At 36.7% G+C, this 25,252-nt stretch overlaps 1 protein-coding gene and 1 long non-coding RNA gene across 3 annotated transcripts; one reads left to right on the top strand and one right to left on the bottom strand.

The window, feature by feature from the left end:
* Positions 1 to 13,374: 13,374 nt before the first annotated feature.
* Positions 13,375 to 17,218, bottom strand: LOC110006741 (hypothetical protein). The gene is made up of 2 exons (XR_016047950.1): positions 15,829 to 17,218; positions 13,375 to 14,419 (listed from the first exon to the last, which is right to left on the bottom strand). It is a non-coding gene; the product is annotated as a hypothetical protein (long non-coding RNA).
* Positions 17,219 to 17,603: 385 nt separating this feature from the next.
* On the top strand, positions 17,604 to 24,406 carry LOC18428250 (Transducin/WD40 repeat-like superfamily protein). 2 transcript variants are annotated; one of them, XM_020663663.2, is made up of 8 exons: positions 17,604 to 17,947; positions 18,271 to 18,317; positions 20,663 to 21,151; positions 21,897 to 22,118; positions 22,207 to 22,291; positions 22,780 to 22,890; positions 23,464 to 23,835; positions 23,926 to 24,406. In XM_020663663.2, exons 3-7 carry the CDS (start codon positions 20,684 to 20,686, stop codon positions 23,829 to 23,831), a joined length of 1,254 nt encoding a protein of 417 aa, XP_020519322.1. In that variant the 5' UTR covers positions 17,604 to 17,947; positions 18,271 to 18,317; positions 20,663 to 20,683; the 3' UTR covers positions 23,832 to 23,835; positions 23,926 to 24,406. The 2 variants fall into 2 exon arrangements, with proteins under 2 accessions (XP_020519322.1, XP_006837349.1); XM_006837286.4 differs by having other exon boundaries at positions 17,604 to 18,317.
* Positions 24,407 to 25,252: the final 846 nt, after the last annotated feature.

Genomic DNA, 25,252 nt, shown 5'->3' with positions numbered 1-25,252 from the left:
AAGGAAATGTTCGTTTAAACCTTGGGTTTATAGAGAGTTTGTGCATGGAGAGAGAGAAAGTGTCGTATGTGTCCTACGTGGCGTGCAGTGTGCACTAATAGAGAGAGATTGTCCGCATGGAGAGAGAGAAAGTGTCGTATGTGTCCTACGTGGCGTGCAGTGTGCACTAATAGAGAGAGATTGTCCGGTGAGAGTTTGTAGAGAGAGAGAGAGGAGAGTTTGTAGAGAGAGAGAGAGGAGAGTTTGTAGAGAGAGAGAGAGGAGAGTTTGTTAAGAGAGAGAGAGTCTCATATGCGTGCTGCCGCTGTACAGAGTGCACTACGGGAGAGGGAGCAAAAATAGTGAGCGTCCATGTTTTCAAGATCGGATCGATCGTCGAATGAGCGAAAATTTCTGTGCAGTTGTATGGGCCAATTTGGATGGGCCGTTTAGTCACATGACACTTTCTCTTTCTACTCACCCTCACTCTTACTCTCTATACCTCTCTCCACCCATTCTCTCTCTACCCGTTTCTCCCTTTCTCTCTCTACCCTCCCTCACCATTTCTCTCTCCACATTCTCTATTCCCTGAAATTTCTTTGCCCAAGAAAACCTTGACTTTGAATCATCAAATCTCATTACAAAAACCAGACACCATTGATGCCAAAGCCTCTTCAGCTTGATTAGAACCCCAATTGTTCTCTAATCCAGGAAGCTTTCTTTAATGGCGGAGAGGGGCTTTAGGACTGTGAAAATGGAGGCTGGAACGCCATTATCGTCCTCTTTGATCTCTTGAATAGAGAGAGAAAGAAAGAAGACCGGAGGATAGATGTAGAAATATAAAGTAAGAGAGGGTGTTTAAGCTTCTCCAAACGTTTGCATAAGGCTATAAAAAGTTTTAAGGTTTCAAAACCCTTGGATATTCATTGTGGATAGGAACAAACTGAGAAGGACATGACATAGGAGTCCAAAAATGTAAACAAACATGATTGAGAGCTTGTTCCATTGGATAAGAACGAACAAGGTATCGAGAAAGAAGGTTTCCTTTTCTTTTTCCTTTTTTTTTTTTTTTAGCATTTCACTAGTGAAGGGATCCCCAGAAAAATGTAAATCCAGATGTCGTGGTGCCCCTGACCCTAGCCTTGAGCCCATCCCATTTTTTCATACTGAAAAATAAATAAATCCCACTAAATTTGACCCTACCAAATTCAAAGGATGTAATTAGCTGCTTGATATGGATAGAAAACACAAAAAAAAAAGAAAAGAAAAAAAAGATGTTTGATTTGCTTTTGTTGAGTAGAATGGCATCCCATGTTCTACTCACCCAAAAAAAAAGTGCATCCCAAGTTCTTTTTTTGGGATGGAAGAAAGTGGGGGATACTTTGGAACATTCAGTTAGGGATGTGGTTTCTATATAGAAATGTGTCCACCTCTTAACCATGTAATATCTAACATGGAGATGATGAATATAAATAAATAAATAAAATTTAAAATTTTAAAATAATAATTCCATTAAAAAAACATTTGAATCGTTGGTTTCGGGTCCATCTTTAAGATAATGGTTGCTTTATACCTCAAAGACTGCAAATGTAGAAATGCAGCCCCGGCCGCATGAAACAATTTATGTTGATTCCTCTTTTCTTTGGTTGGAATTTGTAATATGCAAATCTTCCATCATAACGCTATTTTTAGTATATAATCCTTCCATCCATAACGCTAATGTAGAGCATGTTTCTTGGAACATGTCAGGAGTTTAATTCTAGCCTTTAAAACCAATGTGTTATTATTTTCTATCTTTCATTTTTGGCAAGTAATGAAGCTCTCAGTTTTAAATTAATAAAACGGTTGTTTTAACTGAATTTGATGGCATTCAGCCAACTTTTTTTGCCACAATGTAGTAGCTTCTTACAGGTGATGGACCTCTCAGTTCTAAACTAGAAATCTAGACTCTAAATAATTTGCTATGGATTCAAGGAGGAAGATGACTGTGATCCCATGGCCATTTCTTTTGGTTTTCTTCCTTCCTCTTGTTACATTTATGGGGCAAACACAAGAAAAATCAATAAGTAAATGATTGAATGGGAATATGCATGCCTTTTCAAGGTTCCTAAGCAAACATTTATTTTGGTTAGTATGACTATAGGATCTTATTGGGCAAAAACCAAACCAAACCAACCATTGAAGTGTGACTGAGTTAATGGATGCATCTTAATTATTATGCAAAGTTGATGAGAGCTAATCTCCAACTATGCCTTTAAGAGTCACAGCACAACACACACATACATACGCACACACACAGAATCAACTTATGAAACTAACTCCCAATAGTGACCTCCCTTCTTGAGAAATACGTGTTGCTGATGCAAAAATAAACTCCTTTAGTCATTGTTTGCGAAGAAATTCATGAAATTGACATGGATTAGGAGATACCATGTTAAGTTTCATGATTTACAATGAACCTTTATGATACAGATATGTTTGATGAGTTTCTAGGGCTCTGTCCTTTTGAAAATTGCCATGCTCTTGTGAGCTGCATATGGATCAATTTTATCATTGGAACCGTCGAGTTTTAAGCTCATTCTAAGCGAAGCAATAGGATATGTTTACATTGTTTAATTCATTATCAGCTTACAAAGGATAGATGGTTTTCCTCATCATATGTCCATGCACAATCACATAAATATTGAACGTCATAATCTGCATGGTGTAGAGTGAACCAAACAAACAAGATAGGAACATTAAATCTGCAACTAAGTAACATTTGAGAGTGAGAGAGAGATGCCAAAAAAGGTTAATTAGTTAGGTCCTACAGAAAACAAAACAATAAAGAGACTATTAGATTACTTTGCCATAATCTAAGGTTCAAATTGGAAGCTTAACAAGAAAAAAGTTTGTTGTCGATAAATATCAAAAGAAAATTATGCGAATCAATCCAAGGCTATGTATGCATAGGGGCCATGTAAATTGCACATGAGCACAGAGCACACAAACTTATCTATTGATAGCAGCCTGGTATGCATAATAAATTGGCAAAATAGTGAGAATAACATAGTGTTTCAAAACTAGGATTGGCGGGGCAGATCATTCACTGGAGATCCACGTCAGATCGACGCTTCAAATCAGGTCTAGATCGATTCCAATCATTGATCCAAGAGAATATTTTAAAATAAAAATTAAACAAAAATTAATAAAGGTTTATGGGGTAGGGATTTGGAGGGACCGAAAAAAAAAGCTAGATAAGCTTTAATAAATAAATAAATAAATATAAAGGGGGTTCTGGGGAACTAGGTTGAGATTCATATCATCTTGGAATTAGTTTGGTCTCAACCGATGGATTATCTTGTTCATGAAGATTATAAAAAGAGAATAGTATTTCCTTTGCCAAAGAGAAAATCATTAAAACATGGTGGGGAAAAATAAAAAGAATTCAGTGGGTCCACAAATACTTTTGCTACTATGAAATTTGAAACACATCTCAGTATTTGTTAGATGTCCATATTTGGAACTCTAAACATGCAAACTTTGATACTTCACTAGGATTCAATGGTTAGTAAGAAAGATAAGTGGAAATAAGATAAAAATAGAGCCTACTGAAATAAGATAAAAATATTGCCTACAAGAGAGTGCCAACAAGAAAGACATGAAAATTTGAAAGTGAACCACCACGGCTAAAACTACACCACCAGAACCCTCTAGAACGAGCTTAACAATTTCTGCGATAACCCCACCCAAACCCAAAAAGAACCCACGTCTCTTCATCTCACCCAATGAGTAAGACTTGGGATAAATGGGAACCAAAAACCAGTGACTTTCATGTTCACTTTCCACATCACTCAAAACTCCCATTTCTCTCCATTGAACTAATAATTTTATTAGAACATCTTCAGCAAACACCCTTGAAAACCACCCATCTACCCAAAAAATCATCATCATTTCCCTTTAATCTATGTAGCCTTTCAATCTCTGTATCTAGGTCCTTAATTGACAACAAGAATAACCTAATATTGAGCAATTAGCTTAGGTCAAATGGCTCCTGCACCATAAAACTTGCTAGTGAACTGCCTGGTTCACTGTATGGACTCTTGGATAATCATTCTTCGCAATTGCTAAGCCAACTTGCCAAGAATTGGTACACAGCTTGGCTGGTGCCAAAGTCTAAACCAATGGTTTAAAAACCGGATCGGTGACCCGGATCGGGCTTTTCAAAAACCGATACGGATCGGCGAATCGGCGATCCGGATCGGCAAATCGGCGATCCGGATAGGAATAGGGTGAATCGGTCAGAATAAAGCTTCAAAAAAATCCGAAAAAATTATTAAAATTCATTATAAATATTGGGTTTTAGGAATTCAATAAAAAATGAGGGTACTCCATTAAGAATTTTCATGTTTTTGAATGAATATGCGAATATTGATATGTTCTTTCCCTGCATGAACCGCCATTCAGCTTTTAGTTTACAGTATTTCGTGCTCATCCCTACACTGTTGCTGTTGGGACTCGATATGTGAATAATATGGCTTGGATAGGGTGGCCTCAGAATCATCATCTCTCTCGTTTTCTCTTCGAATAATATGGATTAAAAAAAAAAAAAACAAATTTTCAAAAAAATCGATCATGGATTAAAAAAAAAATCACAAATTTTCAAAAAATTCTATCATGGATTACAAAAAAAAAGTCGATCATGGATTAAACAAAAAAAATCACAAATTTTCAAAAAATTCAATCATGGATTACATAAAATTAGATCATGGATTACATAAAATTCGATCATGGATTACATAAAATTCGATCATGGATTACAAAAAAAAACAAACAAAAAAAACAAAAAATTCAATCGTGGATTACAAAAAAAGAAAAAAATAGTTCGATCATGGATTACAAAAAATTCAATCATGGATTACAAAAAACTCTATCATGGGTTACAAAAAAAGCAAAAAACAAAAAATTCAATCATGGATTAAAAAAAAACAAACAAACATTTCGATCATGGATTACAAAAAAAAAACAAACATTTCGATCATATATTACAAAACATTCGATCATGGATTACAAAAAATTCTATCATGGGTTACAAAAAAAAAAAAAAAAACAAAAAAATCGATCATGGATTACAAGAAAAGAAAACAAACATTTCGATCATGGATTACAAAATATTCTATTATGGGTTACAAAAAACCAAAAAATTCGATCATGGATTACAAAAAAATCTATCATGGATTACCAAAAAAAAAAAAAAAAAAAAAAAAAAAAAAAAAAAAAAAAAAAACCGTACGGAATCGCCGATTCACTGTTCGGACTCGCCGATTCCGTACAGTGAATCGGCGATTTACTGTACAGAATCGTCCGGTTCTCTCTAGAACCGGACGATTTCCGATTTTTGGGCGATCCGGTTCCTTTTTCACTATTTCCGAGTCGAACCGGGCGAGTCCGGTTCGACTCGGCGTTTTTTAAAACGCTGGTCTAAACCGATTTCAGGTTTTTAAACACGGGTTAGATCTGGACCCAAATAGTTCTAACCTCTCTTTTTTTTCAGCTCAAAAGAGAGAAAATAGTGAAGCCTTAAAAAAAATCTATTAAAGTATACAACATAGAAATCAGAACATGCAGAACAAAAAGAAGAAGACGAAGAAGAAGAAAATAAAGAAATAATAGAAAATGAAGAAACCATAGAAGAACATGGATTGTAGTTGGGGCCATATTGAAATCAGAACTGAAAACTAGTCATTTTAGCAAAATATAGAAGAACATATTCATGAACAAGTATCAGTTATAAACAACCACAAAACTAAGGTGTCCAACACGAGAGAGAGAAAACAACGGAATATAGAACCCTAAATGAACCCAAAAAAAGGAGGAATGACGTGCAATACCTAAACTCTCAATGAACTTCATCACTCAGAATAGAAATATTGCCAAGCCAAAGCACAGGGCAAGACCAGCAAGTGTTGCTGTTGAAATTCTTCATATCTACACTAACAATTTCCATCCACTTCTTTTCAGTCAGAATCCACGCCTTCACAGTTGAGCCTTTATCCATTTTTGCAACATAGATTATATCCACCTTTTCTAAAATTTTGACGGTATGTTTGCTGCCCTCGACCTTTGGTAGATGCAATTGAATCTCTACTTTCTCTGTTTTCATGTCTAAAGCCACCAAATAATTGCTATCTGCAGATATGTAATAACAAACAGAACCAATAGACACCATGTCAGACTCTGATCCCGAAGCCTTACGAACACTGCTTCGAGTTCTAGGCTTCCTCCATTTTCCCTTTGATGAATCAAATACTCGGTTTTCTTCAAAGTTTTTGATCCAGTCATCACTGCAAATCCCCACCATTATCTTGAAATCACGACTTTCAGAATGAAACCCAAAAAAGGCATCAACCGAGAAATCCTTCTTGAATTGATCAGGAAAGTAGGGGATAGCAGTGAATTTACCAGTTGCAGGGTTAGCAAATAGAAGACATCGATCACTGAAATCCCACCGTTGTTTTCACTGTTAAAAATGAATGCATAGGATGTCATTGCTGACCACGGTCCGAGAACCCAGGCTTGAATGGAGGCTTGGAAGCACCCAAGGAGCTCGGATCTTAGTCTTACGACACGATAACTCGTTGTCGGTGTCGTGAAGATACATTACACAGTCATCCATAGAGAGAAACAGAGTCATCCATAGAGAGAAAGAAAGTAAAGGGATTGGATAGTGCAGATGAGCTGGAGAGAGCGTGGATTCGAGCAAACGAAGGAGAGGATAAGAAACAACAGATTGAAAGCAAATAATGCTCTTCACTGGTAATAGCAAAAGGATCTTCTCCATGAGCTCATTTGGGAGAACATTAGAGAGTCGATCTTTACCCAACTTGACAGAGACGTGAATTGTAGCGATCTCTTTACCAGAGACAACACGAGGGGTTACATCGTTTTGGAACAAAGTAATCATCAATTGTAGCAATTGAAGTCAAAATTATATACTCTCTCTCTCTCTCTATTTGCTCTTCTTCTCAAGATACTGTAGCTCTCTGATATTTCTCTGGATTCCACTCTCTAATTGTGGTCAATCTCCATTATACTCCTCTCTCTCTCTAAACTACTCTTTTTCTCTCTAAATTATACTCTCTCTCTATGATCTACTCTCTCTATTTACCTCTCTAATCTATTCTTTTCCTCATTTATTTGTCTCTAAATTCTACTATATCTCTCTCTATTTCTCTCTCTAGTTCTCTCTAAATTCTACTCTCTAATCTACTATTTCTCTCTCTAGTTCTCTCTAAATTCTACTCTCTCTAATCTACTATTTCTCTCTCTAGTTCTCTCAAAATTCTACTCTCTCTAATCTACTATTTCTCTCTCTAGTTCTCTCTAATCTACTATTTCTCTCTCTAGTTCTCTCTAATCTACTATTTCTCTCTCTAGTTCTCTCTAAATTCTACTCTCTCTAATCTACTATTTCTCTCTCTAAATTCTACTCTCTAATTTCTGTCACGATCTATTCTGCTTGCTCCCTCTCTCAAGCCGCGCTCGCCCCTTCGTTTCTTTCTCTACTTCAGGGAAATACCCATTTATATTGAGGAATAAAGGCGGGAAAAATCAGCGAGTAAAAGAGCGGGAAAAATGGACAAAAAATAGTCGAAATTGCCCCTAATATTTTACAGGAAAATCGGCGGATAAAAAGCGGGAAAAAAACTTCGACATTAAAATCTTACAGAAAGACGTGTTTTCCCAGTTATACAAAGACGAAAATACCCTCGTTTGTGCACATGCAACTGAAATTTAAAGAAATAGAATTTAGCATATTGGGTTTATACACTATGAAACCATTCATTTTTCATTAGAGGAAGTCAAAATTGCCATTAGTTACTCGATGTTAAATTTGACGTCTTGGGATGCCACACAAACTTTGAGGTTTTTTTTTTTGGAAAAATTGCATAAAATTCTAAAAAATAGACTTTTTAAGCAATTTATCCAACCTAATTTTTTTTAGCAACTTTTTTCTCAAAACCATGTTTCCTAGCAAATAACTCCAACTAAAGCAAAAAAAAAACAAAATACCCCTCGTTTGGAAAAAAAAAAGAAACTAAAATACGGTTCGTCACATCACCATGGTGGTCCGGCGTTTGGAAAAGGTCATTCCGCCGTTTTACAAGTGTGGTCCGACACTTGTTTATGGATTAATGAGCAGTATGATATTTGTGAGCGATATTGTTCGGCAAAATTGTGTCTGGAACAGGTAGCCCAGTAGTGTACAGTTTTAGTTCGGTAGAATGGATGGGTACGACAATATACAACCGCAATTCGACGTTCCTTTTATTGGGATTCGAAAAAGAAAATTTAGGGTGAGATAAAGTGCCTAGAAAGTCTACTTTTAGGTTTCCTGTAATTTTCTCTATTTTTTTTTTACTTTGAATCTAATTAATAACACCCTTACAACCACCCAATTGAAATCTAATTGACAAAGAATAATTGTGACCTCCTTTTATTAAAAGTAAAAAACAATTGTTCCATGTGGCAGGGACCGCATTTCCATATTTGTGGTTCCTGATATATAAAGCATTTACTTTAAAGATGGATGCAAATATGTGATTCATCTAAAAATAATTGAAATCAACGGTCCAAATGTTCTATAAATAAAATTATTATTTTTAATTTTTAAAATTTATTTATTCTTTCATATTCATGATCTCTATGCTAGGATCCTTAAAAATTAGGTCAAAAAATCCATCTCAAAAATAGATTTCTCAAAAGTAGATTTTTAAGAGTTGACTCACTAATTCAAAGTCCAAAAATAAATAGTCTCTATGTATACTTTTCCTGTTATAAGCACACAAGATAGCTTGAATGAGAATGTTAGAAAGGGAAAAAGAAACCTAGAAATTAGTTGACGGGATTGCCATATCCCCTCCCTTATCTATTTGCCTTGGTGTTGCAAACAACCTTCCATCCATGAGAAATTTATGTCTTTCATCAATGGGAACCGAGGCTCTAACCAATCAAATTAGAGCCTACCTTCAAAAGTGTTGAGAAATGTGGTTTCAATACTTAAAATGTTTGTGAGTCTTAAAATATATTTTTATCTTCAAAAATATGCATATCAACATATCTATGAAAACTTGAAAACCTTGAAAATTGACGGTAAAAAAATGTGTTACAAAATATACTATTTCCAAAACTTGAAATCCATTTTTTTTCTCATGTTCATGCATCTTGATGTCTAGATGATCAACTTGATGATATTTGTACATCAAAACAACCTTTTCCAATGAAATTTTTGATGTAGGCTCTAATTTGATTGTTCAGAGCCTCGGCTCTATATAAACTTTTCCCTTCATGAATTCCTGAGAAATTGATTTCTTTCTTCACTAGAAACCTCATTAGGCACAAAAACTTTTGGACAATGAGACCTTTTCTTCACCAGAAGCCTTAGTAGGAAAAGAAACTTGGACAATGAGACCTTAGTAGGCATAGAAACTCAGATGTTGTGGGACTAGGGCAAGCAACTGGCTAGGTTTGGGGTGGGCCATTCTTGGCCTAGCCCAACTTTAGTCCCTAAAGAGCTGACTGGCTTGAGGCTGGCCTCCCTGACCATGCCAAATTGGCCATGGCCCAATCCCGGCCTTGACCCTTTCAAGGCTGGGCTGGGCTAAATACGACCCAATAAAGAAAAATTAAGAAAAAAGAAGAAAGTGTTGGGCTTGGCCAACCCGGTTGTGGATGTGATTCAAGCAAGATAGACTCTGCCTTACCTGTGTAGGCTGTAGTGACCTTCCTCTTGGACAATATCTTTTGGCTCGGGCCCTAAAGTTTTGGGTCAGGTTGACAGGATCAGGCAAGGCGACCCAGCTCTTTGCCCGGCCTATGCAGCATGTTACCACCCTCACCTTTCGGCCCCAGGGGGCATTACTTGACCATACTCACTTTATTATCTCATATAATCACATAACACTTAGCCTCTCTACCTATAGAACTTGGACTCACTTACTTTTTGAATAATCATGCAGTAAGCGTAGTTTTTAGTCCAGTTAATCTCTTTAAACCACCGTCCAAGTTGACTCGCTCCAATACCATATCCTTGTTAGTCCAAGTTCAAAAGCCAAAAATACCATATCCAATTACATATCTTAATTGGTTTGGTTTGAAAGGAGCAGACAGCCTATGCAAGCATGTGAAGTGTAAAGTATGCCAATTAAGCATATTTCCACGCGCAACCACGCGTATAGCACGCGCTTCGCGTGTTTTGTAAATGCACCATTACTCTCACCTTTGTTCTAAAAATACAAAGCACGAGAACACCCACACCTAAATACTCGTTAATTTACATTCTCTTTTTCATTATGGGGCTAAAAGCCCTTCTCTCTCTTTATAAATAAAAAACTTAAGCAAAACCACACAAAACATAATCTTATTTTGATAAAGAAGTATTTTTATGAAACCAAAAATACTAACAATCCATTCTCTCTCTACTAGTGCTGCACGAAACTTTTTCCCATATTCTACACATTGCAAGACACGCATACCATATTTTTGCACAAGCACTGTACTTTTTTCAAACCCTTTTCTTGCAAAGCTTAAGGATTTCTCCAATGGATTCTCCCTTGGATTTTATAGTTTTTTTAGCTTGAAGAGAGAGTATTTGGGTTGAACACATTTTGCAAATTGCAAAGTCATTTAACTGTGTTTGAATTAAGTCTTCGTTTTAACAATCCTAAAACTGAGTGTTTAAGCTTCTCCAAACCTTTCTGTTGGGTGATGCAAAGTTTAAAGGTTTCTAAACCCTTGGATATTCATTATGTACAGGCGCAAACTGAGACAGATATAACAGGAGTCAAAAAATGTGAATAAACGTGATTGAGAGCATGTTCCATTGGATGAGAAAGAACAAGGCATTGGGAAAGAAGGTTTTTTTTTTTTGCCATTTCACTGGGGAAGGGGTCCCCAACTGTGGTAGGAATGTAACTTGGCACCCCTTGACCACCTGACTTTGAGCCTATTTCTGGTACTAAGAAAGAAATTTAAGTTAGAGAGATATATGTTGATTTCTCTCTTCTTTGGTTGGAATTTGTAGTATGCAGATCTTCCATCAATAATGCTATTTTTAATATGTAATCCTCCCATCCATAATGCTAATGTAGAACATGTTTCTTGGAACATATAAGAAGTTTAATTCCAACCTTTAAAACCAATGTGCTATTATTTTCTTTCATTCTTTCATTTTTGACAAATAATGAAGCTCTCAGTTCTAATAACTGGTTGTTTTAACTGAATTTGCTGGTCTTCAGCCAAATTTTTTGGCCACAATGTAGTAGTTTCCTACATGTAATGGACCTCTCAGTTCTAAAGGAGGAACTTTTTTATTGTAAATAATTTGTTATGGATTCAAGGAGGAAGATGACTGATCCCATGGCCATTGAATTTAAACCCACTTCCATTTGGAGCCATGACACATGAACTTCTTCTCTACATATTCTCTTTTGGTTTTCATCCTTCCTCTTGTTACATTTCTGGGTCAACAAAGTATAAATAATAAATAAATGATTGAATGGGAATATATGAACACGTTCACAAGATCGTTAAGCAAACATTTGTTTTGGTTTGGATGGTTATAGGATCTTATTGGACAAAAACCAAGCATTGAAGTGTGACTGAATTAATGGATGCATCTTGTTTATGATACAAAGTTGATGACAGCTAATTTCCTACTATGCCTTAAAGAGTCCGAGCACAACACAACACACACACACAGAAAATGAGCTCCTTTAGTCCTTGTTTGTGGAGACATCTATGACATTGACATGGATTAGGAGATATCATGTTAAGCTTCATGATTTACAATGACCCTTTTTATAACAGATGTCTTTGATGAATTTCTAGTGCTCTCTGTCATTTCAAAAATTCCCATGCTCTTGGGAGCTGCATATGGATCAATCTTATCATTGGAACTCTTGAGTTTTAAGCTTCCTTCTAAGCGAAGCAATAGGATATGTTTACAACTGTTTAATTCATTATCAGCTTACAAAGCATAGATGGTTTTTGTCAGCATATGTTCATGCACAATCATAGAAATATTGAATGTCATTCTGTATGGTGTAGAGTGAACCAAACAAACAAGAAGTTAGGAACATTAAATCTACGATTAAGTACCAGTGGAGAGTGAGAAAGAGAGATGCCAAAAAAGGGTTATTAATTGGCTCCTACTTCCTACAGAAAACAAAACAAAGATACTATTAGATTTCATTGCCATGATCTAAGGTTTAAATTGGAAGATTAGCAATAAAAAAGATTACTGTTGATAAATATCACAAGAAAATTTTGCGAACCAATGCAAGGCTAAGCATAGGGGCATTGAGTGTTCAAAACCAGGATCAGTGGGGCAGATCATTCACTCAGAGATCCATGTCGGATCAACAATTCAGATTGGGTCTAGATTGAATCAATGATCCAAAAAATTATTTTAAATAATTAAAATAAAATAGAGGTTTATCAGGTGGGGATTTAGAGGGATCTAAAAAAAATTAGATAAGCTTTAAAAAGAAAAAAGGAAAAGAAAAGAATTATACAAGGGGGGTTTTGGGGGGAACCAGGTTAAGACTTATATTATCCCACCACTTTGGTCTCGACCAATTCTCATCTGGATCAATCATCCAGCTGGAAAGTCACTAGGTTTTAAAACAGCGGAATATTTTGTTAATGAAGAATATAAAAGAGATCAGTATTTCCTTTACCAAAAATAAACTCATTAAAGCATGGTGGGGAAAAATAAAAAGAATTTCGTGGGCTTACCATGAAATTAGACAATATGGAGATACTTGTACAGTGGACAGATCTCAGTATTTGTTAGATTTCCATATTTGCAGCTCTAAATGTGCAAACTTTGATACTTCACCTGGATTCAGTGGTTAGTAAGAAAGATCACTGGAACTAAGATAAAAATATAGCCCGCTGAAATAAGATAAAAATATTACCTACAAAAGAGTGCCAACAAGAAAGACATGAAAATTCCAAAGTGAACCACCCCACCCAAACCCTAAAAGAACCCACAAATGTGCTACTCTCAAATTTACCTAATGACACAAAAAGGGTGTAAAATCAAAACATATTTCATTATTGAATAACACAACCAATTTCCATGATGAAGGCAACCAAAAACCATTGAAAAAAAGAGAAAGGCAAAACAACACAAATTTGATTATCTCAATTCATAGGACAACACAAGAGAGGAGAGTAGAAATAAAATCCAAAACTGAAAATAGACAGAGTAGTAAAAGAAATAACCCAAAAAAAAAAAGACAAAAAAAAAAAAAAAAAAAAACAAATTTGATACCCACCATCCAACAGATAAACAAGAACAAATCAAACCAGCATCTCACAAACAAATGTATCAGATAATAAGCAATTAACTATCTCAAACTTCAAACTCTAGCTTTATGTTAAGGGATGCGTTTATCTTAACAATTCCCAAAAACACAGCAGACAAATATGGCTTACAACATAAACATTAGCTTTCCCTCTCATGATGAGGTTTTTGGGTGAAGAGGGGGATGGGTTTACTAATAAAAGGAGCCCCCAATATAAAGGCAGGAGTAGCATGGGATGGGTTTACTAATAAAAGAAGCCCCCAATATAAAGGCAGGAGTAGCATGCAATGTCCAAACTCTCAATGAAGTTCAATCAGAATGGGAAGTAGGCTTCTCAGCTCCAATATAGTTCTTTTGGCACCATTCATAATCCCAAGAGTGGAGAGTAGGCTTATAATTTAAGAAATTATATCCAAATATTCTGCCAATTTTACATTTGTATGGCTTCCCACTTTTTGTATCGCACTTTTGATATCGTGAGACCATTGCGATATATCAATGCCTCTCCGAGCCAGAGCATCTGGCAAGTCCAGCAAGCCTCATTGTCGACTTTCCTCATTTGAGCATAACAATTTTCACCCACTGCTTTCCATTGAGAATCCATACCACCACTCTTGAACCTTTTACAATTTTCGCGACACATATTTGATCCTCCTTGGCTAAGATTTGGGCACATATTCTTCGTCTTCAATCTTAGGCAGAGCCAGTTGGATCTCCACTTTCTCTGCTTTCATGTCTAGACCCATAAAATCAATTTTGACTTTAGATAAATAATAACAAATATTATCAATAGGTAACATCTCATATCTGCATTGGAGATTGCTTCCACCATGAGGGTTCCTCCATTTTCCCTTTGATGAATCAAATATCAGTGTTTCTTCATCGAATATATATAACTTTCTGTCACGCCCCAAGAATTTACAATACTGATATTCCTGAGATGTAACAGTCAAAACATATATACATCTCTTTTTAGGACAAATTTACAATGGCGAATTCTTACAAAGTAACAAAAGAAAGTTTAAGCACAACTACAATATCTTCCAAAGTTGATCCTGACGAGCACTCAAAATGAAACCGCAATTACCCTGAAAAAAAATGTTTGCCATAATTTGATGAGTTTGGTTACTCAATAAGTGATCATCATAATCCTAAAAATAATCATGGTTGAAAGATATCAATATTTTCAAAAAAGAGATCTACTAACAAAAACGTATTAACAGTTTCACTTTCAAAAATTCATAATTAACTTTCGAAAGCAACAATATCATGTACTCAACATATCACTGAAATTATTAATATGAATTTCACTGAAACCATTATTAACAGTCACTTTCAATAACATTTCAAAAAATAACCAGTCACATATTTTGGGCTCAAATTTAGAAAGATAGCAGTTCGTAAAGACATTCTAGCATAATTGTCAATCTAATATGTATAGAAAACTTCTTATAGAAATTCAAGAATACGGAATTATCACAATTTATGAGATGTCAATTCGCAAATAAACATTTCACAAACAATGCTATTATCAATTTTCAAATAATAAGGCAGCCATTTGCACATGAAACTTACAATGTCTAAATATTCAAAAACAGTAGAAAGAAATCTCACAATTTTACTAAAAGCAGAAATATCACATTTATTTCTAATAATTTTATAGTATCTAAAATTTTCTAACAATAGACAAGAATAATAAATAAATTTATTTCTAAGAATTTACAGCATTTAAAAGTTCTAACACAAATAAAATATCACATTTTTATTAAAAAGATTATTTTTCAAAATAATGAAGTCGCTTGCGCATAAAATTTATCGCACCTAACATTCATGATAATAAACAGAAATAATTATTTCATTTCATTTTTAAAAAGAACGAATTATTTTTTAAGATAATGAAATCACTTATCTAAAATATTTGAGATAGAGCTTCCGATAAAATTCGACTAGAGAGAGGAGCTCACTGCGTTTCAACTAGAGAGAGAAAGATCTCAAAAGTTTTCTAGAGTGGGAGTCCTCACCTCTCCTAATTTAAATTCTTAAGACATATTATTATATTATCTTATTAAGCTCCACCTCATACATGAGGTGTGACGATAATGTTGTACGTGAAGCCTTTAAGGTCCACGTCAACTATAGGACATGGTAAAGGAAAGGACAAAGTTAACAAAAGTGGAGATGGTCCCTAAGGACCATAATACTTATATGGACCATCACACTATAAAGAATTATTTATTTATTTATTTATTTATTTTTTGAAAGTTTACGATTGTTACACCTTCGTTGCGAATCTTGATGATAATCTTGAAATCACGACTCGGGGGATCAAAATAAAACCCCCAAAAGGAGTAGAGAATAAAATATAGAGGAAAATATTCATGAACAAGTATCAGTTATAGACGACAAAACTAAGGTGTCCAACACGAGAGAGATCAGGAAAAAAAGAGAAAATAGTACCCTAAATGAACCCAAAAAAAGGAGGAATGGCATGGAATACCTAAGCTGTCAATGATCATCTTCACTCATCTCAGAATAGAAAGTAGGCTTATAAGCTGCAAAGTGGTCATTTTGGCAGCCTTCATAATCCCAAGTGTGCAGGATCAGCTTATAAGTGATGAAATTATCTCCGCCACTAATTTTAGATTTGTGTAGCATCCCACTCTTTGTATCATATTTCAATATCTCGATGCCCTTGCAAAACATCAATGCATCTCCAAGCCAAAGCACAAGGCAAGACCAGAAAGAGTAGCTATTGAATTTCTTCATATATACACTAACAATTTCCATCCACTTCTTTTCGGTGAGAATCCACACCTTCACAGTTGAGCCTTTATCCATTTTTGTGACATAGAGTCGATCCTCCTTTTCAAAGATTTTGACTGTATGTTTGTCTCCCTTGACCTTTGGCATAGGCAATTGGATCTCCACTTTCTCTGTTTTCATGTCTAAACCCACCAAATCATTGCTATATTCAGATATGTAATAACAAATATAACCAATAGACACCATGTCGGACCAGTATCCCAAGGCATTAGAAATACTGTTTCGAGCCCAAGGCTTTCTCCATTCTCCCTTTGATGAATCAAATACTCCATTTTCTACAAAGATGTTGAAGCAGTCATCACTGCAAATCCCCACCATTATCTTGAAATCTCGACTTTCAGGGTCAAAATGAAACCCGAAAAGAGCATCGACCACGAACTTCTTCATGAATTGATCAGGAAAGTATGGGATAGTTGTGAATTGACCAGTTGCAGGGTTAGCGGAAGACATTGATCACTGTAACCCCACAGTTGTCTTCAACATTAAAAATGCATAGGACGCCATTGTTGACCATGATCTGACAACCCAGGCTTCAATGGATGATTAGAAGCATCCATGGATGCTCGGATCTTAGTCTCACAACACGATAACTCATTGTCGATGTCGTGAAGAGACATTACATAATCATCAGAAGAGAGAAAGAAAGTAAAGGGATTGGATAGTGCAGATGAGCTCGAGAGAGGGTGAATTCGAGCAAACAAAGGAGAGGATAAGAAACGATTCCAGAGATTTGATATAGATTGAAAGCAGAGAATGCTCTTCACTGGTAATAGCAACAGGATCTTCTCCATGAGCTTATTTGGGAGAAAATTAGAGAGGCGGTCTTTACCTAACTTGACGGAGAGGTGAATTTGAGTGATCTCTTTACCAGTGACAACACGAGCGTTTGCAACACCGCGTCTTTTCGGACCAAAGTAATCATCAATGGTGGCCATTGAAGTCATAAATCTATACTCGTTCTCTCTCTACATTCTACTCTTTCTCTCTAATTTCTGTCACGCTCCATTCTACTTGCTCTTTCTCGCTCTAGTCGCTCTCTCCCTTCCATTCTCTTTCTAAAGTTCAGGGAAATAACATTTATAAACGAATAAGGGCGGGAAAAATCGGCGAATAAAAAAGCGGGAAAAAATGGGCTGCAAAGAGCAGGTAAAAGTCGCCATTACCCCTAGTATTTTACACAAAGACATGTTTACCCAGCGGGAAAAATTGGCGAATAAAAAAAAGCGGGAAAAATGGACGAAAAAGAGCAGGAAAAAAGTCGACATTGCCCCTAATATCTTACGTAAAGACGTATATATTTAGTTACAAAAGACGAAAATACCCTCGTTTGGACTGCCTTGCAGAGTCAGACCCAAGAGCATGTCTGGTGGGCATTTTTGACTTGTGCAAGTGGGAAACAAAAACAATGATACAGTTACATAACCGTTCCCCCCAAATTGTTAGGGTTTTACAGTGAGCTTTCGCACTGAGAGTTCTTAGGGTTTACATAGCCATTGATCTTGGTGAGAAGTTGTAGGTCTTCAGGGTTTTCTCTTTACCTGAGCTCATTATACAGAGTCTGCGATTTTGGGGTTGTTTTATCACTTTGGTTTGTATATAGAGATCCGAGAATCTCAGGGCCAACAACAATGGCGATTTGAGCTGTGGACAGTTCCTGTTCATTTTCTAGGGCAGGAACTTGCATTTTCAGAAGGATTCGAGCCCTAGGATTTAGCATTTTGCAGAGAAAGTCAAGCTACTTCGATTTCTAGGGTTTCCGGACAACCACCATTCTCTCGGACTCAATCAGAGCTGTACGTCTTACAATGCCTTAATATGCAGAGGAAGTTGAGAGCTAAGATTTTAGAGTTTTTGGTTCCATGTGCTTGCTGAGGGATCTAGATCTGAAGTTACTGTTGCAAACTTTGATTTAATGTCATGAATACGGCTTCGGCAGTGCATAAAATGTATCGTTTGGCTACGATTTTTTAAACTAGGAAGTGAAAACCTTAAAAAATGCTAAGAAATGCATTGTAGGCCAAAAATGGTGATTATTTGAAGTGGAATATGGATTTTACTGATGCTTATAAACAATCAGGACCTTCTTGCTTCTCACCTAATGCTCGTTATTTGGCAGTGGCCGTTGATTATCGCCTTGTTATCAGAGATGTGCTCTCTCTCAAGGTAATTGTTTTATCACACTGGATTTTGAGCACAGTTTATCTAATTGACTAGAAAGTGATTTTCCGTGTTGATTATTGCCTGGTTATCTTTTAGACTAAATTTTAAGCACATTTCATCTAATTGATTTAATAAAGTGATTCATAAGAGAAAAGGTGTTTCGGATTGTGTTTACTAAGAGAACTAGTTGGATCTATGAGCATTTTGCAAGATGTCAAATGGCCTTTTGATAATTGATGCAAAGTTGCCATTTTTTCATTGAGGGAAAATAACTGAAATAGAATTGGGGTTTCTGATGTTTTTGCATTGATTACTGATGATGGTCAAAAAGTTATTGTCACCATATGTTCTTATGAGAAGTAACGTATACGTGTTCTTTTTAAGTTACTAATCTTCTTGAATAATTTTATCAAAGGAAAGGACTGCCATGGAAATTGTTATGGATGGCCTTGTGACTTGATCTTCATTGAGTTTGTTTATTTATTATTCTTGTCCTTTGGCATTTGGTTCGTTCCTTAAATGGTAATTCTTCAATTACTTAATAGGATGATAAACACTCCCTTGTAAAATAAATGAAATTTATACTGAATCCATATAAGGTATAATGCATTAAAAAAAGAGTATTGTCCAACAGAATAGAGAAAAGAAGATCTAGGTCCATCCCCATCTACGGTCCTCTTCAAGGTATGGTCCTCCATTGCCCCACTGAAGGTGCAGGCTTTTAACTGGATAGCAGGTTCTGAAAGAGCCCTACCCCAATCCCCAACAGGCACTCTTGCCTATAGCTTTTGGAGTAAAATCCTTGGAAACTTCGGTCTGACCTGGGTAACTCCAGCCTCTATTTCAGGTCTCTTTCTCCTCACTGCGGGCCCTCCTTGGCCCAAGGCAGGTAGACTCTTATGGAGGGCCTCCATAGCAGCAACCATATGGGTAATTTGGACTGAGAGAAACTCCACGATATTTATAGGTGCCAAAAGTGAGGGCCGAGCCCTTTTTCATAGAATCACTTCCATAGTGATCTTCTGGGCAACAAACCACAAAGCCTTCAATGGCATCTCAGCCACAGCCGTCATTCATAGGTGGGAAAATGTCTTTCAATTCCAACCGTGCCGGGCAGTGAGAGCAAACAATTGGTTGCCCCCTCTGGCATATCACATCAAGCTTAACTTTTACGAGTGTCCCTTGGGAATCCCCGACCATCAGGCATTGGGGGGTGTTCCGAGATCCTCTTGGACACGTTCTCAACTCACATTGGTCACGCTAATTCTCAGTTGGCCAAGTCTTTGGCTCTTCTGTTGGGACTCAAAGCATTCCAATCTGGCTGGGACCTTCCCTTGCTGGTAGAAGGAGATGCAAAGAACATCTTAACTTGGGCTGCTGGCCGCGCCGACCTAGCATCTATCTTTGATGAAATCTCCCACATATGCAGGGATCTTCCCGTCTTATGGATGCATACCTGGAGGGAATCAAACTTCCTCGCAGACCAGCTGGCTAGGGATGGGGCTCTTGCACAGACCATGGATCATGGGGCTTCAGGGACAGATTTTTAGTAGACAGGGGCCTGCCCCTTTTTTGGCACCAAAGGACTGCTCCTCTGGTTTCTTTTGTAAATGCCCGACTTCTTTGAGCCTTTTTGGCCTTCACTGTACACTGCTGTAAAGGGTAACTGATATAAGCCCCATTTTTTGTATAGGGGTACTCCTTTGGGTAACCTATTTTTGCCAGGCGACGGCTTGTGGGCCCCGTAGAGCAACCCTTTTGTACCTCTTCTTTTTTACAAACATTAACATTATCTATAAACGATAAGAGGTTTTTAGCAGAAGAATGAGAAAGATCTTGAGTCCAAATAGGGTGGTTTCCAAAGAAAACAATCAATCCTACAACACATTTAGCCAAAAAAATTGCAATAAAATTTGGCGACAAATGAGGTATACAACAACGTTCATTTGATTCCTTTCTTGAACACCATATGCTTAGCTTCAACAGTCAAAGCTAAGTCACAGCAACTCATCATCATCATTTAGCCGTTTCCCAATTAATAGGGGTCGGCTATATGAATCCTGGTTCTCCCATAAGTTTATCAGGATTCATGATGGGATTTGGCAAAATTTTACATTGGCTGCCTACTTAACACAACCATGCCCCTTTACCAGGATTCAATAGTCAAAGTAAGTCATAGCAACTAATATCCACAAACTGTTTGACCAATGTTGAGCATTAGTTATGATTCTCTTAGTTTCCTCAGGCTTGCGTGAAACTCGTTTTTTCTCTCGGTATTTTTTTTAATCATCTCTTATGATTTATTTGCTTCTTCATGGACTTATATGAATTGGGTTGTCTCTGTTCAGGTTGTACAATTCTATTCATGCATGGACAAGATAAGCTACATCGAATGGGCTCTTGATTCAGAGTACATTCTTTGTGGTCTCTACAAAAGGCCTATGGTCCAGGCATGGTCCCTAACCCAACCTGAATGGACCTGCAAAATTGATGAAGGCTGTGCTGGAATTGCTTATGCAAGGTGGAGCCCTGATAGCCGCCATATCCTCACAACATCAGACTTCCAATTGAGGCTAACTGTTTGGTCTCTATTGAATACGGCTTGTGTTCATGTTCAATGGCCAAAGCATGCATCAAAAGGTGTTTCATTTACACAAGATGGGAAGTTTGCCGCTATTTGCACAAGGAGAGATTGCAAGGACTACATAAATCTTCTATCATGCCATTCATGGGACATTATGGGTGTCTTTGCTGTTGATACAATAGACCTAGCCGACATTGAGTGGTCCCCAGATGATAGTGCGATAGTTGCTTGGGACTGTTCTCTTGAGTACAAGGTACAATAATTTGATCATCATATTTGTTCCATGAAAAAGTTGCCATGAAAATTTGTTATGAGTGGATACAACTGTATCCATTGAAAAAGAAAAAGGAAAAAAAAAAGAGGATTATTAGCATCAAGAGACAGGGTGTGCAGTCAAAGATATAATTGGCCAAATATACTGCAATTTAAAGCTCATCCTTGGATGTTAATTGCATCTTAAGAAAATAAATTGACCATGCATCTAACTACAATTTAATGTAGAGGGTCATGCTTTAGGAAAATTGTAATTGTGTGGGCTATCTATGGTGCCTTATTTGTTGCTTTAGTTATAATTGTTTTGCTTACATGTTGTCCATTCTTGGTTGATGAGTTGAACAGTCACTATTGATCTCCAAAAGTTTTTGTGCATTTAATAGATCAATCTTATTGTTGACAATTAGGTGCATGTAAACTGGCCCATTGCTGTTTATCATTGGAGCATTTCCCTTTTTTGGATAAAATTTTTAAGGCATTGAAGCATGAAGCTCTGCTTTAAATGCCATTGGCCTGATCTAATTGTTTTGTTTTTCAGACAAGCAAAAGTAGTTTGTGTGATTTTTTTTTTTCTGTAATATTTAGTAGTTCAAAAAGAGAAAATTTGGGGCAATAGCCCATTCCGCATATCCATCATGTGTTGTTTGAGAAGCACTTCAATATAGATTGATTCCAAACATTCTTTACAAGATAAGAATATGGAGTTTTCCTGGTTTTTGTTACAGATCCTTATTTACTCCCCAGATGGAAGGTGCCTCTTCAAGTATCAAGCCTATGAAAGTGGTTTGGGTGTTAAAACTGTAGCTTGGTCTCCATGTGGCCAGTTCCTAGCAGTTGGTAGTTATGATCAGATGCTAAGGGTCTTGAATCATCTAACATGGAAGACTTTTGCCGAATTTATGCACATACCCTCTGTTAGAGGGCCATGTTCTGCTGCCATTTTCAAGGTCAACATTATATTTTGAAGCAAATGGCTTGCTTGCATTATCTGAGCCCCAAAAGTATAAAAAGGGTTGTCTTTTGATAATTGCGCAGGAGGTGGATGAGCCCTGGCAACTTGATATGTCGGAACTTTCTCTCAATGATGACTTTTCTCAGAATATAGACGGCAATGGCACTCGTGAGCAGGGTTCAGAAAGCTTTATGTTATTTGGTTTATCATAATTGAAAGAAACTAAATTTATTTGGTTTAATTCTGTGTCATTTGTTGTCATGTTATATCTTGGTATTATCTTTTTTATAACCTATACAATTGACATCCATATTCTTTCAAGCTATGATCACTTAGCAAGAGAAAAAGAGAAACAGATAGGACCTGTGTACCTAGGATCGACTTATATATTGCCTGTTTAAGAAGTTTTGCTGTTTGGTCGATAATTTCACATGGTTAGGCACTGTGGATAGAGTTATTTGGATCAGAGAACTAAAGCTATTTTTTTTTGGCTAATTAAGAACAAAACATTCTCTGCCAATAAATTGTATGTAAAATTGTAATCTTGCTGTATTTCCATCTCCATTATTAATAGTGAATTGTGCTTAATTTGCATGTCATAGTCTTTGTCTGATAGATACTTTTTTGTGATGCTTATGCATGTGGTTTTTATTCAGAAAATACTCCAGAGACCCATTTTAGTGTTCGGTACAAGGTAATGGATGTTCCAGTGAATTTGCCTTTCCAGAAGCCCGCTTTAGACAAACCTAACCCAAAGCAGGGAGTTGGTAAGCCTGCAATCTGACCTTTGTTTCTGATTATGGTTCTATTTATGTGCATTGCATAGATGTTCTTTTGAATTTAGTCTTCCCATTTACATGATGTTCCATTAATTGCTGTTCGTTTAAAGAAATGAATAGGACTGCCTGTCATTACGTGAACATGACAAGTGTCTCAATTTTCAAAAACTATGACATGAGTATCCTTGAGATCTTGAGAACATTCCAGCTATTGTGAACCTCGGTCTCATGACTCTCTTCTACTCTGGTCTTTCCCTTTGCAAGGGAAGGTGTAAGAACTCTCTCTCTCTCTCCCGGTCTGCAGCTGGTAGGCAATTGCAGGCTGGCACCGAGTCCTGTTCTCTCTTCTTTCATACAGTGGGTTTATCATTTCAAGTGAGGGCCCAGGCAGCTCTGAAATTTCAAGCTGCTGCTTTTCAGAGAGAGAGAGAGCCACGGCAACTGAAAAAGAAAAGAACCAAGAGCAGCCCAACATGATATGCTAATCCCCATCATGCATATTTTCTTCTCTACTCCACTAAACTACCATCTAACCATCTACTTTTCATTCCTCATTCACAGGTTTACTTTCGTGGAGCAGCGATAGCCAATATGTAGTAACCCGCAACGATAGCATGCCTACTGTCCTTTGGATTTGGGACATTTGCCACCTTGACCTGGCCGCTATCCTTGTCCAGAAGGAGCCCATTAGAGCTGCGGCTTGGGACCCGTCAAGCCCACGCCTGGTCCTATGCACTAGTAGTCCTTACCTTTACATATGGACTCCAAGTGGTGCTTGTTGTGTTAGTGTCCCATTGCCTGATTTCTCAGTTTCAGACCTCAAATGGAACTCAGATGGAAGCTGCGTTCTTCTTAAAGATAAGGAGGCTTTCTGTTGTGCTTCTGTGCCTATCTTGCCGGATTCTGATGATGAGAGCTCAGAAGGCTGATGTGGTACTCTCTCTCTCTCTCTCTTTCTCTCTCTGGTTTTGGATTTTAAGTTTTTTACTAATTATTTTCTTCTTTTTTCTTTCGTGTTTTTAGGGTCGTGGGAATTGCAACTTTTATTGGGTTTCTAGGGTGGGTTTTGGGGACTGAGTTTTCTTCGGTTTTTAGAGTCTCATGGGATGGAAAAGTAGTAGTGTTTGGATGCCACTTGTTTTGAAAATATCAATGAAATGGATGTTAGTTTTGATGGGGGGAATGGGAGGCCAGGGTTCTGAAATGTGGTTTAAGCGTTGTGGTGTAATGTGGAACCATTGGAAGTGCTGAAGAGGTTAAAGGGTTTGATCTTCTTTGAGATAATGAGATGAGCTCAAAGAGGATAACTAGGAGGAGGTGCTATCCATTTTGGGGGTTACGAACAATAGAAGGCAAATATTGATGATAGAGTTGAACTTTCATCTGTATGGAAGTTGAAATGGTACAGCATGGTTTCTTTTCTTTCATATTCTGTTTTTTAATACTGTTGGGTTGGCCTATATTTTAAGGGCACTTCATTCAAGAGAATTTGGGTTCTCCATCACTCTGTCGTTATTTTATGTAGATTATTTTATTTGCCCAAACATTATTAAAAGCCAAAAGATATTATCCTCCTTCAGGAGTATATTATCCATTTATTCCCTTTGGTAAAACCCCATCTAAGATTAATTTTAGGATCCTAACTTTTGGGCCTCAACTCATAGATCAACCTCAATAAAAAAGATTTCCTAATTCCACCTACGCACTTGAAAAATGTGATATCCTCGAGATTGAATAACTATTTAATTTTCAGAGGGTGAGATCTAAGCAATATAAAACTCAAATTTTTATTTTTTTGTCTTTCAAGAATAATCATCTTGTGATTCTTATGTGGTTCCCAAAATTTCAAATTAAAAAAATCTTCCCAAGTAAATCCAATGGCCAAAGGAGTAAATTTAAACTATGCTCCTGAGGGAGTATAGCGTACATGTCCTTGTTAAAAATTTAAATGGCGAAGTCACCCTTAAAAATCACTTGTCAAATCAACTGTTTTATGAATGATGAATGCTTCGGCAAGATCATTTGATTGAAGTATTTCCTCTAGTAATTTGTTAGAAAATTGGCCACAACACATCTATTAAGGTTTAGAATACTTAGAATATTGAACAAGCAAAGGTATTTTGGTAATTGGATTAATAAAATAAATTTACCCCATTTGTTCAAGATTCTAAAACTTAGATAAAAGTTTTTAATAAAGAAGACTACGATTTTGGAATCTACTGCAAGCACTGGTGGTAATTTTTTCATTTTGCTCAGCCATTTCAATCGAGCTAAATAATACAGGCATTTTGCTTAGGCCCTAAACCTAAAAGCAAGAGATTTCAATGAAAAACCATTCGTTCGGTTTGGA

Source organism: Amborella trichopoda, chromosome 13 (genome assembly GCF_054954075.1).
Source record: "Amborella trichopoda isolate Santa Cruz 75 chromosome 13, AtrichopodaSantaCruz75HAP2 v2.0, whole genome shotgun sequence".
Taxonomy (NCBI): Eukaryota; Viridiplantae; Streptophyta; class Magnoliopsida; order Amborellales; family Amborellaceae; genus Amborella; species Amborella trichopoda.
The sequence above is the reverse complement of the archived record's forward strand: the minus strand, read 5'-3'. Positions and strand labels throughout refer to the sequence as shown.

Excerpts from the sequence above, each read along its gene's own strand:
- LOC18428250 (XM_006837286.4), top strand. The coding sequence starts at position 18,201 with ATGGATTTTACTGATGCTTATAAACAATCAGGACCTTCTTGCTTCTCA. Across the intron at positions 18,318-20,662 it reads GAGATGTGCTCTCTCTCAAG|GTTGTACAATTCTATTCATG; the intron begins GTAATTGTTTTA and ends GTCTCTGTTCAG. Across the intron at positions 22,891-23,463 it reads TAACCCAAAGCAGGGAGTTG|GTTTACTTTCGTGGAGCAGC; the intron begins GTAAGCCTGCAA and ends CCTCATTCACAG.